The sequence below is a fragment of the Rhinopithecus bieti genome, unplaced genomic scaffold (genome assembly GCF_001698545.2).
Source record: "Rhinopithecus bieti isolate Rb0 unplaced genomic scaffold, ASM169854v2 scaffold_18548, whole genome shotgun sequence".
Taxonomy (NCBI): Eukaryota; Metazoa; Chordata; class Mammalia; order Primates; family Cercopithecidae; genus Rhinopithecus; species Rhinopithecus bieti.
Genome location: NW_016809526.1, coordinates 3,420,508 through 3,435,967, shown reverse-complemented (window position 1 = coordinate 3,435,967; position 15,460 = coordinate 3,420,508). Strand labels below are relative to the sequence as shown.

Genomic DNA, 15,460 nt, shown 5'->3' with positions numbered 1-15,460 from the left:
GTATTAATATAGTGTTATATTAATATTATATTACCATTATATATCAAGATAATAATACATTAATAATATATTAATATTAAATTGCATATTATATATTAATATATAATATATGCATAGTATGCTATATATGTATACATGTGTATTATAGGCATAAAATATATATGTATATAATATAATATGTGTATTATAGACATAATATATACATACGTATGATAATATGTATAAAATGTAGACAATATATAATACACATTATGGATTATATTTTGGTATACACATTTCTGATACATAAACTAGGCTATGATGAACACAATTATCTACATATCTTTGATAGTTTCTTTAGAAAAATCCATATAACAGAATTGGCAGTTCAAAGGATATGCATGGACTTTAGGCTTGCATATGTATTTCCAATTGCTATGCCTAAATGGTTATACTCTTACTAGCAGTCTATGAGAATGTGCTTCTCCCATCCTACGTACACATCGAAATTTGGTGTTTTTAGTAATCTTTTAACTCTTACAATGAGATTGATATGACAAGTCTCTGACTTTTGGCATCTCTATCAGGGAGGTGGTATCCTTTTGCTAATGTTTAATGGCATTTGTATCTATTATTCTGTGAATTGCCTGTTTGTTTTTTTTTTTCTGTTGGGGTTTTATCTGCATATTGATTCATCTTTTTGTATCTTAAAATGATAATTCCTTTATCTGACACATATTGTGATGTGATGGGTTTAAAATAAGTCCACAAATCTTTTGACACACCTCCCTTTGGAAGGTGGAGCCTAATTCTCCTCTTTAGTGTAACTAGAACTTAGTAGTGACTTGCTTTAAATAGAGTACGATGCAAGTGACAGCAGATGACTTTTAAGACTAAGTCATGAAAGACATTATAGCTTCCTCCTTGGTTTACTCTCTCTGAGGGTAGTCAGTTGCCAGGTCATGAGGACACATAAGCAGTCCTATGAAGAGATCCACATAGAAAAGAACTGAGGTCTCATTCATGTGACTGAGCCATCTTCCAGCCCCAGCCTAGTGTCAGATGAGTGCAGCCCCAGATGACATCTTACCTGTAGCCTCATGAAAGAACCTAGGACAGAACCACATAGCTAAGCCACTCCTGAATTCCTGACTCAGAGAGACTATGCAAGATCATCAATGCTTACTGTTTCAAGTTGTTAGGGTAATTTTTTATGCAGTAATAGATGAGAAACACACACATAGCAAATATATACTCAGTATTTTCCTCCGTATACTGTCAAAAGTTTTAGTTTCCTTCTAATTTTTTTCCTTTTTCCTTCTAATTTACACTTTAAATAATCTGAAATTACCTGGATATAACTTTTTCTTTCCCAAATGATGAATTAGTTAGGAATCTTAGACACACACACACACACACACACACACACACACACACACACACACATTTCTTCTCCCACATCCCTCCATAAGCCTCCAAGAATTAGAGAATACATTTAAAAAAATAATATGCATTATTCATGTTATGCTTATAGAACAATTATTCACAATTACATAGAACACGTTCATATTTCTGTTCTCGCAGGTTTTTTTAAATGGGGGTTGCTTAGTTTTCTATATACCTATCAATAATGAATTCCTAAACTCTTCTTCACAAGTATAAATTTCTGCTTGAAAATACATCAGGTAATCATCTCCCTGGAGCTATCTCTTCTAGAACCTTCTGGACTCCTACTCCAAACTGGATTGGTTATTTTCCAGGCTTCTAGGCCTGCAGAACAACTGACATCATGGGCTCTCCTTCCCCCACCATCTTGGGATTTCCTAACCCTCTTGATGCATGGATGCCCTTTTGCTTCTGGATCCCATGTTGCCATCTTAGTTTAGGCCCCCATTTTGATGCACCACATCCTCTAGTAGCTTCTGACAAAGAATACATTAGAGGTAATTTTTTGCATGTGTGACTGAAAATGCCCTCATTGTATCATTAGACTTTGTTTGCCTGAATATAAAATTCTAGGCTATCAGCCACTCCCCCCCAAAAATGTCTTCTGGCTTCCAGAGTTGTGGGTTGAGAAGTTCCATGTTATTTGAATTCCCAGTCCTTTCCATGGGACCTAGTTTTCCTCTCCAGAGTCTTCTAGGCTCATTTTTACAGAAGCTTCTGGATCTTTGCCCCCACTGTCTTATAATTTCAAAGTGATGTCCCTTCGTGTGGGTCTTTCTCCATCCATTTTACTGGGCATTTACTGTGTCATTTCTATCTGGAAGCGTGTCCTTCAATCTGGGAAATTTTCTGCAGTTATTTCTTTGGTAATATTCTTTTCTCTGGTAGCTCCTACAAGAATTCCTATATGGATAATGAACACCCTAGACTGACCTTATGGTTTATTTTCTTTTCTATTCTTTTTTCCATTTGTCAATTTATACTAATTTCTAGAAGGTAACTTTAATTTCTATCTTTTAACTCTTCTATTAAATTTTTCATTTGTGTTATATTTTCTTTTTTAATGTTCTTCCATCTTGCATATATTTTAATTTCAAAGGACCCTTTTTGTTTTCCAAATGTTCCCTTTTCTGTTTCTATTATCCTGATCTAGTTTCTAGATTCAATAATTACTCTTATTTTCCAGAACATATTAATAATTGGAAGCTTCATTTGCATGTTGTTTCTTTAGTGCTTGGGTGATCTGGCTTGGCAATTGTAATATGAAACTCTTAGTCATCAGAAGGCCAGAAAGTGACTTTTATCCGAAAATATCTTTGTGTTAACTCATTTTTCAAGGACATTTTTTCACTTGCTATATACTTCTAGGATGGCTTTTCTTCTTGTAGTTGTTTAAAGCTCTTGTTTCATTGTTTTCTGATTGCCATTGCTTCTGATAAAAAGTTGGTCGTCATTTGTATCAATGTTTTCTTCTATTTAATGTATCAATTTTTCTGTGGCTGCTTTAGGGGAGGGATCTCCCACCCTCAGGCCATGGACCTGTAGGAACTGAGCGGCACTGCAGGAGGTGAGCAGTCCGACGAGCATTACGGCCTGAGCTCTGCTTCTTGTCAGAGCAGTGGCAGTGTTAGATTCTCATAGGAGCACAAACCCTATTGTGAACTGCACATGCAAGGGATCTGGTTTGTGTGCTCCTTATGAGAATTTAATGCCTGAGGATCTGAAGTGGAACAGTTTCATCCTGAACCCATCCTCCATCCCCACAACCCAGTCTGTGGAAAAACTGTCTTCCATAAAACCAGTCCATAGTGCCAAAAATATTGGGGACTGCTGCTTTTGGGGTTTTCACCATTAAATATGATGTGTGTAGATGTGGTTTTCCTTGTATTTATCCTGTTTGGGGCTTGCTGAGCTTCTTGGACCTATAAGTCAATCTATAATTTTTTGGTTTCTGCTTGGTTTCTTAATTTAAGTTGACAATGATATTTTCAAGTATTTTTTTTTCTGTCCTATTTCCATTATCATCTTCTTCTGGGACTTCACTGACTCACATTAGACAATTTGATTTGTCCCACAGGTCCCTGAAGCTCTGTTCATTTTTTTCAATATTTTTTTCTCCCTCTGTTCTTCAGACTGGAAATGATTTTTTGATCTGTGTTCAAGTTCTTCCACAAATTCCAATCTGCAGTCAAACTAATTCAGTAAAACGTTCAGTTTGGTTTTTATATTTTTAGTGCAGGATTTCCATTTGGTTCTGTTTTAAGTAGTTTTTTCATTTATCTTAAGAGATTCTCTATTCTCTTATACAGACCTTAAGCATATTTATAACAGCCATTTTAAAGATTTTATCTGCTAAATCCATCATTTGGTCCATTTCAGGGCCAGTTTCTATAGTCTCCTTTTTTCTTGATATGGGTAACGTTAGTTCCTGTTTCTTTGCATGCCTTGCAATGTATGTTGGACATTGTGGATGATACGTTATTAGGGACTTTGAATTCTGTTATCTTCCTCTGAAGACTGTCATTGTTGACTTTTGTTCTATCACGCAGTTCAGTTACAGTCATGTGTTGCTTAACAATGGGGATACATTCTGAGAAATGTGTCATAAGGTGATTTTGTTGTGCAAACAGCATAGAGTGTACTTACATAAACTTAGAGGGTACAGCTTACTAAACACCTAGGCTATGTGGTATAGCCTATTGCTCCTAGGCTACAAACCTGTACAGCATGTTGCTGTACTGAATTTTGCAAGCAACTGTAACACAACGTTAAGGATTTATATGTCTAAACATATCTAAATATAGAAAAGGTACTGTACAAATATGGCATAAACATTTTTTAAATGCTACACCTGTATAGGGAACTTACCATGAATGAAACTTGCAAGACTAGAAGTTGATCTGGGTGAGACAGTGGGTGGTGAGTGAATAAGAAGGTCTAGGACATTATTGTATACTACTATAGACTTTATAAACAATGTACACTTAGGCTACACTACATTTATTTAAAATTTTTTTCTTTGTTCAACAATAAATTAACCTTGTCTTATTATAGCTTTTTTACTTTATAACTTTCCACAATTTTAAAACTTTTGACTCTTTTCAACAATTCTAGCTTACAACACAAACTCATTGTACAGATGTACCAAATAGGTTCTTTGTATCTTTATAAGCTTTTTTCTATTTTTCGATTTTTAAGCTTTTTTTGTTAAAACCCAAGACACAAATACACACAGTAGCCTAGCCCTACACAGGGTCAGGATTATCAATATCACTGTCTTCCTCCTGTACATCTTGTCCCACTGGAAGGTCTTCAGGGACAATAACATGCATGGAGCTGTCATCTCCTATGACAACAATGCCTTCTGGAATATCTCCTGAAGGACCTGGCTGAGGCTGTTTTACAGTTAACGTTTTCTATAAGTAGAAGGAGTACATTTTAAAATAATGATTAAAAGTATAGTATAGTAAATACTAAACCATTAACATCATTATTATTGTCATCAAGTATTACATAACTGTACATAATTGTATGTGCTATGCTTTTATACATCTGGCAGCACAGTAGGTTTGTTTATAGCAGCATTACAAACACATGAGTAACTTGTGCTATGATGTTACAATGGCTATGACTTCACTAGGCGATGAGAAATTTTCAGTTCCATTATAATCTTCTGGGACCACTGTTGTATATGCAGCACATGACTGTATTGGTTTACCACATTGAACTTCTGTTTTTTGTTTTTTTGAGACAGAGTCTCTCCTTGTCGTCCAGGCTGGAGTGCAGTGGTGTAATCTATGGTCACTGCAATCTCCACCTCCTGGGTTCAAACAATTCTCCTGCCTCAGTCTCCCGAATAACTGGGATTATAAATGTGCACCGCCATACCTGGCTACTTTTCGTATTTGTAGAGACAGAGCTTTACCGTGTTGGCCAAACTGGTCTCAAACTCTTGGCTTCAAGTGAACCGCCCTCCTCAGCCTCCCAAAGTGCCGGGATTACAGGCCACTGCAACTGGACTGAACTTCTATTTTGTGCTTTATTAAATCCAATATTTGGAAAGCCCCCAAGTATTTCCCAATTTGGTAGGGTTCAATCTCCAAATTCAATCCCCCAGATTTCATTGAGGAGTGGTTTTAGGCTTGGTAACGGAGGGTGTAGAGTAGGCCTTAATCTAGATTGTAGTCCTTATTCCTAAGGGATGGCCTTTACAGTGTGTCAGCTCAGTGTTCTGGTAACAAGGCCTCTTCTTTGCAACTAGGCCAGATGTCTCAAGTCCCAGCACTCTTCAACCTCCAGTATCTGTTCTGTTCACAACCTGTAGGAGCCATCCTTCGATAAGCTTTGTGAAGTCTCCTTTGAGAAGCTCTTGGCCATGCACACTTGGGCCTTGCTTCCACCCTACTCACAAGCAGCTCCCTTCTCCCTGCTGCTCTGCTTCACAGTGCAGGCTGCTTCAGAACTGAGCTCAGCCTCCTCAGCTCCATAGAAGCACCATGCTCTGCTTGTCCTGTCAGGAAACTGTCCCCATCCACACAGATAATTGGGGTAACCAAGTAGTTCACCTCATGAATTTCTCTTCCCTCAGGGATCACACATTAGGAGGGCTAGTTCCCCTGTCATGGCTGTAATTTAAAGATTCTTAAAAAGATGGTAGCCATGTACAGTTCCATCAGTAGTTTTTAAAACTTCCCATTCATACATGTTCTCATTAGAACAAAAGTTGTCATTCTTTTGACATGGGTGAAAATTTTCATCTTACTATTATTTTATGGTACTTATCTGCTGATGAGGTTAGGCATCTTTCATAAGTTTTTTCCACTGACAACTCATCTTCTGTGGTTTTCTCTAGCTATCTGTTGCCTATTTTCCTAGGTTTGCCTATCTTTATCCTTTTGATCTATAGGCGGTCTAAGTATACAGTGCCAGAAACATGTTTTCAGTTATACTTGTTTCGAAGATCTCCCAGGCTACTGGGTTTCATTTAAAAAACAGAGGCCTTGTATCAGAGAGAAATGTTTTATGCTCTGATGAAATATAATGATCAATCTTAAAAAAATTATTTTGGGGTATTGTCTAATTGCTGCATAACAAAGTACCTAAAAACTTAAGGACTTAAACAAAAAAATATTATTTCAGTTTCTGAGGGTCAGAAATAATTTTTCATGATTTTATTTTATTGTATTTTATTTTACTTTTTTAGAGAAGAGGTCTCAACTTTTTGCCCAGGCTGGCCTCAAACTCCTAGACTCAAGGGATCCTCCTGCCTCAGCCTCCCAAAGTGCTGGGGTTACAGGCATGAGCCACTATGCCAGCTGATTTTTCATTATTTTACATGGGAAATTTATAATGCATTATACCTTGACTCTAATTCTATAACGTAACTAAAACATAAGCAGAGGCCTATTACAAGTAACAGGCAATCATGTTGTTTGGATGCAAAATGGTTAAAGCATCATTATGTGATCACCAAACAATTAATATGATTGGTGATACACATTTGTTTTCCATGCAGTAAAATGGTCTTTCTTAGGGCCAGCAACATTTGAGACTCCGTTACTGACACATGAGGGAGTTTTCTAAACACTCACACTTGATTTTGACATTCTACCACTTGTATTTGAAATGTATCGCACCATCTTTCCTGACTATTATAAATTTAAAATGTAGAATTTTCTTTTGGAAATGTAAATATAAACAGTATTTGAAAAACGTTGTATTGGAAGATATGTATGGTCTACGATGTTTGCACATTAAAAACCAGGTGATGCTTTACAGGAAAACATTATATAGGAATACATTTTAAGGATACGTTTGAATTATAAGACCCTTGTACTACCTAAGAAGTATAAAAGTACCAATTTATATTGGAAGTAATATGTCAGGCATTATTTCTTGGGTGACTCTTTAAAGAAAATAATATATAACATGCAAGATAATAGAGAAAAGTTTTAATTAGTTAAAAATGATATTACCTAGGATAGCATCAAAACCCATCAAATACCCAGAGCTCTGTGCAAATTTCTACACAGGAAACTCTAAATTATTACTAACATAAATTAAAGAGGGCTAAATAACTGGTAAAATGTATCATGTTTATGGACTAGAAGAGTCAATATTGTAAAGATGTCCATTCCTCCAACTGATCTATAAATGTTATGCTATCCCAGTTAAAATCCCAAAAGATTTTTCTACATAAAATTGCAAAGGGCTAAGAATAGCCAATGCACTCCTGAAAGAGAACAATAAGATAGAAGACTTTGCTTTATTTGACATCAAGACTTATTGTAAAGTTAAAATAATTAAGTCAATGTAGTACTGGCAAAATACTAATAAAATGATGAAATAGATCAGTGAGGCTCAGTACGGTGGTTCATACTTGTAATCCCAGTACTTTGGGAGGCTGAGGTGGGAGGACCATTTGAGACAAGGAGCTCCCAAGATCAGCCAGGACAACAAAGCAAGGCCACATCTCTACAAAAAAATACAAAAATTAGCCAGGCATGGTGGTGTGCATCTATCATCTCAGCTACTCAGGAGGCTGCGGTGGGAAGATTGTTGGAGCCCAGGAGTTAGAGGGTGCAGTGAGCTACGATGGTATCGTTGCATTTCAGCCTGGGCAACAGAGCAAGACCTTGTCTCAAAAAGAAAAGAAAAGGAAAAAAGAAATAGATCACTGAGCCCCAAAAGAGACACACATATGTATAAAGACATGATATAAGACAAAGGGGGCAAACAGTTGATAACGGATGATCTTTTCTTCAATGATTCTGAAACAACTGAATATCTATATGGGAAAAAGTAAAACTTACGCTGTCCTTCACATTATAAGAAAGTCAAGTCTAGGTGGCTTATATATCTAATGTGAAAGTCAAAACAATAAAGCTTTTAGAAGTTAATATAGGACAATATCCTCATGATGTTTGGGTGGAAACATTTTCTTAAGTGTGACATAAAAAGCACTAATGATAACAGACAAGGTTGATAAATCATTTCTCATTGAAATAAAGAACTTCTGTTTATTAAAAGATGCCATTAGAAAAGTGAAATGGCAAGACACAGAGAGACAAAGAATAGTCATAATGCATATAATCAATAGAGAACTTGTATATAGATAATATTAGGAACTCTTACTAATAATATACAAAAACACAACTAAAAATGGGTAAGACAGTTGAGAAAACACTTCAAAAAGAGAATATCTAAATGGCCAGTAAACATATGAAAGAGATTCAACCTCATTAGCCATTAGGGAAATGCAAATTAAAACCACAGTGAGATACTATTATACACTCACTAAAATGGCTAGAATTAGAAAGACTGACCATAATAAGAGTTGACAGGAATGTGGAATAATGGAATTCTTGTACACTGCTGATAGTATTGTGAACTAATGGGACTACTTTGGAAAACAATTTGGCATTATCTACACAAGTTAAACATATGTCCATGTGTGCACCAAGAGACACATACAAGAATGTTTATAGTAGTGTTATTTACTCCAATCTGGAATCAGTCCAAGTTTTATTAGTGCTCAAATGTGGATAAATACATTACAGTATAAGTCAATCAACAGAATACAATAAAACAATAAAAATGAATAAACTGCAGCTACATTCAATAGTGTGGACAAATATCATAATTATAATGTTAAGTGAAAGAAGCCAGGCACAAAGAAGATAAATTGTTTTGTTTTTTGTTTTTTTTTTTGAGGCGGAGTCTCGCTCTGTCGCCCAGGCTGGAGTGCAGTGGCGCGATCTCGGCTCACTGCAAGCTCCGCCTCCCGGGTTCACGCCATTCTCCTGCCTCAGCCTCCTGAGTAGCTGGGACTACAGGCGCCCGCCACCGCGCCTGGCTAATTTTTTTGTATTTTAGTAGAGACGGGGTTTCACCATGGTCTCGATCTCCTGACCTTGTGATCCGCCCGCCTCGGCCTCCCAAAGTGCTGGGATTACAGGCGTGAGCCACCGCGCCCGGCCGATAAATTGTTTTAAGTCTATAAAGTTCAAAAAAACATGCAAAACTAGCCTATGGTATTTGGACCTATGCTTCCATGGCAAAACCGTAAAAGAAGTGTGGAAGTGAATGCCATAAAATTCTGGCAGTGTTTACCTTAGTGTGGAGAGTGAGGAGACTGGTATTGAGAAGAAACATGAGAGGGCTTCTGGGTGCTGGCAACATTCCAAATTTGACCTGGGTGGTGGTTACATGGGGGTTTATTTTGCGATAACTCAGTGGGCTTCACTTTTCTGTATGTTTGTCATGTTTCACAATGAAAAAGTTAAAAGCAAATAGAATACTCTTGTGCTTAAAAGAATGCAGCAGCACTCTGAACAACTTCTAACACCTTCCCATGGCCTGAATTGCTCTGTCTTTAGCCATGATCTTGTGCCATTCCTTCTTGCATAGGCAATCCTCAAGTCACACTGCCCCTTCTAGAATTCCTCCACATTCCAATCCTTCATCAAATCTTTTGGCTCTGCCTTCAAATTATATCCCAAATATGCTTGTTTCTTACCACTTTTACTGCTATCACTCTTGTCTAAGCTAAAAATAATTTCATTTACTGAGAGTGGAGAACAAGATTACTGAGGGAGAAGGTGTCAAGGTGTTGGGAGGATCATTTTTGTAATAGTGAAATCACCATGAATTAGGACAGGAGTGAGTATATGGGGAGAATGAGAGTGAGCCAGGAGTAGTGAAACCCAGGGGACCGAAGATGAGTAGAACCAAGAAAGCTAATAGGTGGCAGAATCTGAATGACATGATATTTACATCGGGGGGCTTTTGGGAAGCAGGGAGGGACTCTGGTCTGGAAGCAGCAATAAACAACAAAAAGAATGCCTTCCCTATTCCAAGCCCAGTGGAATAACTATTCAATTGAAACATGAAATTTTAAAAACTGAGTACAAATAAAATCCAAGAAATTATAATCAAGTATAGATAGATACATGACAGATAGATAGATAGATAGATAGATAGATAGATAGATAGATAGATAGTTACCTTTCCTTTGTAATTTTCTGCAAGCATATTGCAAAGTGTTGTTTTCCCTGAATATTGAGGTCCAAATATGAATACTTTACATGGTGGTGCTGGCATAGGTGGAAGCAGATAGGGACGTGGATTCAATACAAATGGTTTTAATGCTTCTTCTGATGAAAGACAGTAGATTTTACCTAGAAAACTTAAAATATGCCATATTAGTAAGCAACTGAAAAGATGTATGAGGAAGTTTTAAAATTAGGTTCTGAAAATCTTACTTACCTCACAGAATAATCTGGTAATCCTGAATAAATGTTACCATCTTTTAAATTCACAGGACATATACGTCCCCATTTACTTCTCTGCCATCTGTATCTTGCTGCAATAAGTTTATAAGATGCAAGAGTACGAAATAGTTCATCCTGTGAATTGCAAATACTACATTAAAAATATGGGCATAAATTTTGCTGAAATTAGGAGTATTAAATATTTCATTTATTATTTTATAGTGCTTTACTATTTAATAAATAATTTGAAAAGGAAATTACGGCTTTTTTCTTAATTGCAACATTCTGCAGTTGTCCTTGATTTAATAAGACTAGTTTACATTTATGTTAATATATCTTTAAATTCCACTGAGCAATTTCTGTCATATGGTAAAATAAGCATAAGGTAGATAGCACATTTTCTATCATCTTCCTTAGAAAACAGATTGTGAAAAATTCTTATTAAAATTTTTTGAAAATGTACCAGATTCTTAGCTAATTTACTTGGCTTTTACGTATACCTAAGATGTTATGTACAGATTGTTTTTGCATTTACTTAGCTATAAGTGGTTCTTTAATTCTTAAAATGTAAAGTCTCCTTCATCAGCAATCCTTTCTGTTGGTGACCTCCAGATAAGTTAAGAAATACTTTTCTACAGACTGCAAAATTCTGTAGAAAACTGCTAACTCTCAGTTGGGAACATGCTTATTTTATTTTATATTTATGCTTATTTTACCATATGATAGAAAGGTTGCTTGAAAGGTTCATTTGTCCTTGTGGTTCCTTAGCAGGGGATGAGAAAACTGGTGAGAGATGGCATGGTGAGTATTACGGTTTGAATGTCCCCTCCCAGACTCAGGTTGAAATTTGCCATTGTGATGGTATTAAGAGGTAGGGCTGTTAAGAGGTGATTAGGTCATGAGTGCTCTGCCCTCACGAATAGATTAATGTCCTTATCTCAAGAGTGGGTAAGTTATTTTGAGAGTAGACTTATTATAAAGGCAAGTTCAGCCCCCTCTTGCCCTGGCTCTTGCACTCTTTTGTTCTTCCACCTTCCACAATGGGAAACCCAGCACAAAGGCCCTCACCAGATGCTGGTGCCATGCACTTGGACTTCCCAGGCTCCAAATAAACTTATTTCTGTGAACCAAATAAACTTATTTTATTTATTTATTTTATTTATTTATTTATTTTTTGAGACGGAGTCTCGCTCTGTCGCCCCCAGGCTGAGTGCAGTGCCGGATCTCAGCTGCCACTGCAAAGCTCCGCCTCCGGGTTTACGCCATTCCTCCTGCCTTCAGCCTCCCTGAGTACCTGGACTACCAGCGCCCGCCACCTCCGCCGGCTAGTTTTTTGTATTTTTAGGTAGGAGACGGGCATTTCACCATGTTAGGCCAGGATGGTCTCGATCGCTCCTGACCTCGTGATCGCCCGTTGGCCTCCCCTCCCAAAGTGCTGGGCTTACAGGCTTGAGCCACCGCGCCCGGCCAACTTATTTTCTTTATAAATTACCTAGTCAGTGGTATTCTGCTATAGCAAAAGAAAATGAAGAGAGTGGGCAATGGCCAGGGGAAATCTGCTCCCCCCAACCCTCAGATGTGGGTCACACATGTATATGCTGGCTTCAGAGCTGACTATGCAATGCAGATAAGATTGTGAGCTATGATTTTCCCTGGACCACTGCAGCATCAGAGAACAAAGAGGCATGTGTACTGCAGGGATGCTGCATGGATGTTCCCAAGTGAGAGCTGGAAGTGATAATAAATGTTAAGGAAACTGTCAGTGCTTAGGAGAATTGCATAAGACCAAGAACCTCATCCATGGAACATATTAAGCTATAGGCCTTCTCCACAGAGTTCCTGGACAATGAGCTAGGGACTGAAACCATGGCCAGTTAGGTCAGGAGGCAGTCACTGTTTCCTTATCATCCATATTTCCCACCCATACATGAAAAAAGTATTTGAATAGACCATAAGTATTCTCTAAAAGGTTAAGTATTTGAATAGCAGACCATGTTCCTCTCTCAATTTCATGCCCATGAGGCCACATGTTCAGCAGGTGCTGAGGGGAGAGGAGAAGATGAGCTTTTGAATAAATTTGATATTACAGGCTTCAAAATGGTCAGGACTGGCTTCTGGTTAAACCAAGCAGACTGAAAACATGAATTTATGTTTGCTGCTTTCCTAAAACCTCACTAAAATGACAGTAGGAGAATAAAAAAAAGAAATAAAACTCATGAAGACACAGAGAATGGGAGAAGAGACTGGAGATGCTGATCAGGGCTGGCTATAGCTACGCAATATTTTAAGTTAGAAAGCAGATGGATGAGTGGTAACTGACTTATATTAGAGAAAGGTGAAAGAAAGCCAAATATCTGTGGAGCAAAGATAGGTATGGGAGGGGTAGGAACAACAATGAGCCAGTGGATTCACTTTGCAAAACCCTGGAAAGACGTGGGACCTTGTGATACCATGTACCTCTGAAGGGGAATAAATGGAGAGCAGAAAACAGTATACCTGATTGGAAGTCTTTGAAAGAAGGTGCTAGTGCCAGAGCCATTCTCACTCTACTTGGTCCCCCCCACCACCTCTCTCCCAGTGAGAAGACCAGAAGCATACTTTCTGGAGCGACTGAACCAGAGGGGCACGTGAGGGACCCCAGATACAGCCAAGGTAGTGGAGCAGGGGCAGAAGAAAGCTGGCCACTATAACCACTACCCTCAAGCTCTACTCCTACCCATCCTCTTGCTGAAGAACCTCTGGACCTTTCCATGATCCAGCAACTAAGGGTTAATGCCTGGCAAATGTCTTCAGCACTTCTGCCAGCTCTGCTGTGATTGGGTGAATGCTCTTACACAGCACAAACTAATTTGCCAGGGCTAGATCAAAATGAAAATTATAGGACCCTTGTTCTACAATTAGTAAGAATTTCAAGACTGCAGCAGCAGAGAATTAAACTAAGCACATGGGCCTGTATGAAGTTCATGAAGCCAGCCCTGCCCCTACAATACAGCTGTTAAATTTTTTAAATATCACCATTGGTTATAGGCACTTTAAAAGCATAATCTCATGTAATCTTTACAATAACACAACGCCATAGGGATTGTTGTCCCTTTTTTAATATATACCATTGAATAAAGGGCAGCAAGGTTAAGCAGAGTCACAGGTCTGATAGGCTGTACTGCTGATTCAAATCCAGGTCTGTGTGACTCAAAAACCAAAACTTCTACTGTGCCAGGTGCCAGTCTGACCCTGTCCTTCCTCCTGCTGCACAAACCCAGGCCCATGTCCCCATCTACCTGCACAGCCCTTCCTCTCCAGCAACTCAGCAGATGCTACAGTTCTCTCACTCTTCGCCAGGATGCTGAAGTCTACAGTAAGGTCTTTGTGCGTTTCCTACCCCTTTAAACCAGTGGTTCTCTTCCCTGGCTGCATACTAGAATCTCCTAGGGAAGATTTTTGGGTTTGTTTTTTGTTTTTATAATTGTGGTAAAATACACATCACATAAAATTTGTTTTTGTCACCACCTTTAAGCATACAATTCAGTGGTATTAAGTATATTCACTGTGTTGTGCAACCACCACCTGTATTCATTTCCAGAACTTTTCCACCATCCCAAACAGAACTCTGTACTCATGAAATAACTCTCCTTCCCCCGCCAGCCCCTGGTAACCTCTACCCTACATTCTGTCTCTACGAATTTGTCTATTCTGTGTATCTCGTATAAGTGGAATCATTTGTCTGCCCTTTTGTATTTGCTTGTTTCACTTAGTACGTTTTCACGGATATTTTATCATATATAAGAATTTTACTCCTCTTTAAGGTTGAATAATATTCCATCACACACACACACACACACACACACACACACACAAACACAAACACATACACTCCACATTTTGTTTATCAGTTCATCCACTGATGGACATTGGGTTATTTCCACCTTCTGGCTATTGTGAATAAAGGTGCTAGAAATATTGGTGTACAAGTATCTGCTTGAGTTCCTGGTTTCAATCCTTTGGGGGAAATGCCTAGAAGGGTAATTGCTGGATTGATGAGAATTCTATGTTTAACTTTTTGTGCAACCACCAAACTATTTTAAACAGCAGCTGCACCATTTTACATCCCCACAAACAATGTAAGAGGGTTCTCATTTCCCATCAACATTTTTTATTTCTCATTTGTTGAATAATAGCACCCCAGTGGATATGAGATGGCATCTTATTATAGTTTTGATTTGCATTTCTTTAATGGCTAGTGATATTGAGCATCTTTTCATGTACTTATTAGGCATTTATATATCTTCTTTAGAGAAATGTCTATTCAAATCCTTTGCCCATTTTTGAACTGGATTTTTTTTATTGTTGTGGAGTTGTAGTTGTTCTTTACATATTCTGCATATTAATCCCTATCAGATATATGATTTTCAAATATTCTTCTCCTTTCTGTGGGTTGTCTTTTTACTCTACTGATTGGTGTGTTTTCCTTTTTTTTGTAGAGATGGGGTTTCGCCATGTTGGCCAGTCTGGTCTCAAACCCCCGGCCTCAAGTGATCTGCCTGCCTCAGCTTCTCAAAGTACTGGGATTACAGGCATGAGCCACTGCGCCCGGCCTCTACGCATAGTGTTGATGCAGAAAAGTTTTTTGGGGGGGGGGCGGAGCAAGATGGCCGAATAGGAACAGCTCCAGTCTCCAACTCCCAGCGCGAGCGACACAGAAGACCGGTGATTTCTGCATTTTCAACTGAGGTACTGGGGTCATCTCACTAGGGAGTGCCGGACAA

The 15,460-nt window shown here is 38.1% G+C and overlaps 1 protein-coding gene across 1 annotated transcript in view; it reads right to left on the bottom strand.

The window, feature by feature from the left end:
* The window catches only part of AK9 (adenylate kinase 9), a 176,175-nt gene that overhangs the window by 110,767 nt on the left and 49,948 nt on the right, over window positions 1-15,460 (bottom strand). The window contains 3 exon segments of the mRNA XM_017889625.1: window positions 5,835-5,946; window positions 10,432-10,612; window positions 10,693-10,832. Of these exon segments, the coding sequence (XP_017745114.1) occupies window positions 5,835-5,946; window positions 10,432-10,612; window positions 10,693-10,832 (433 nt within the window).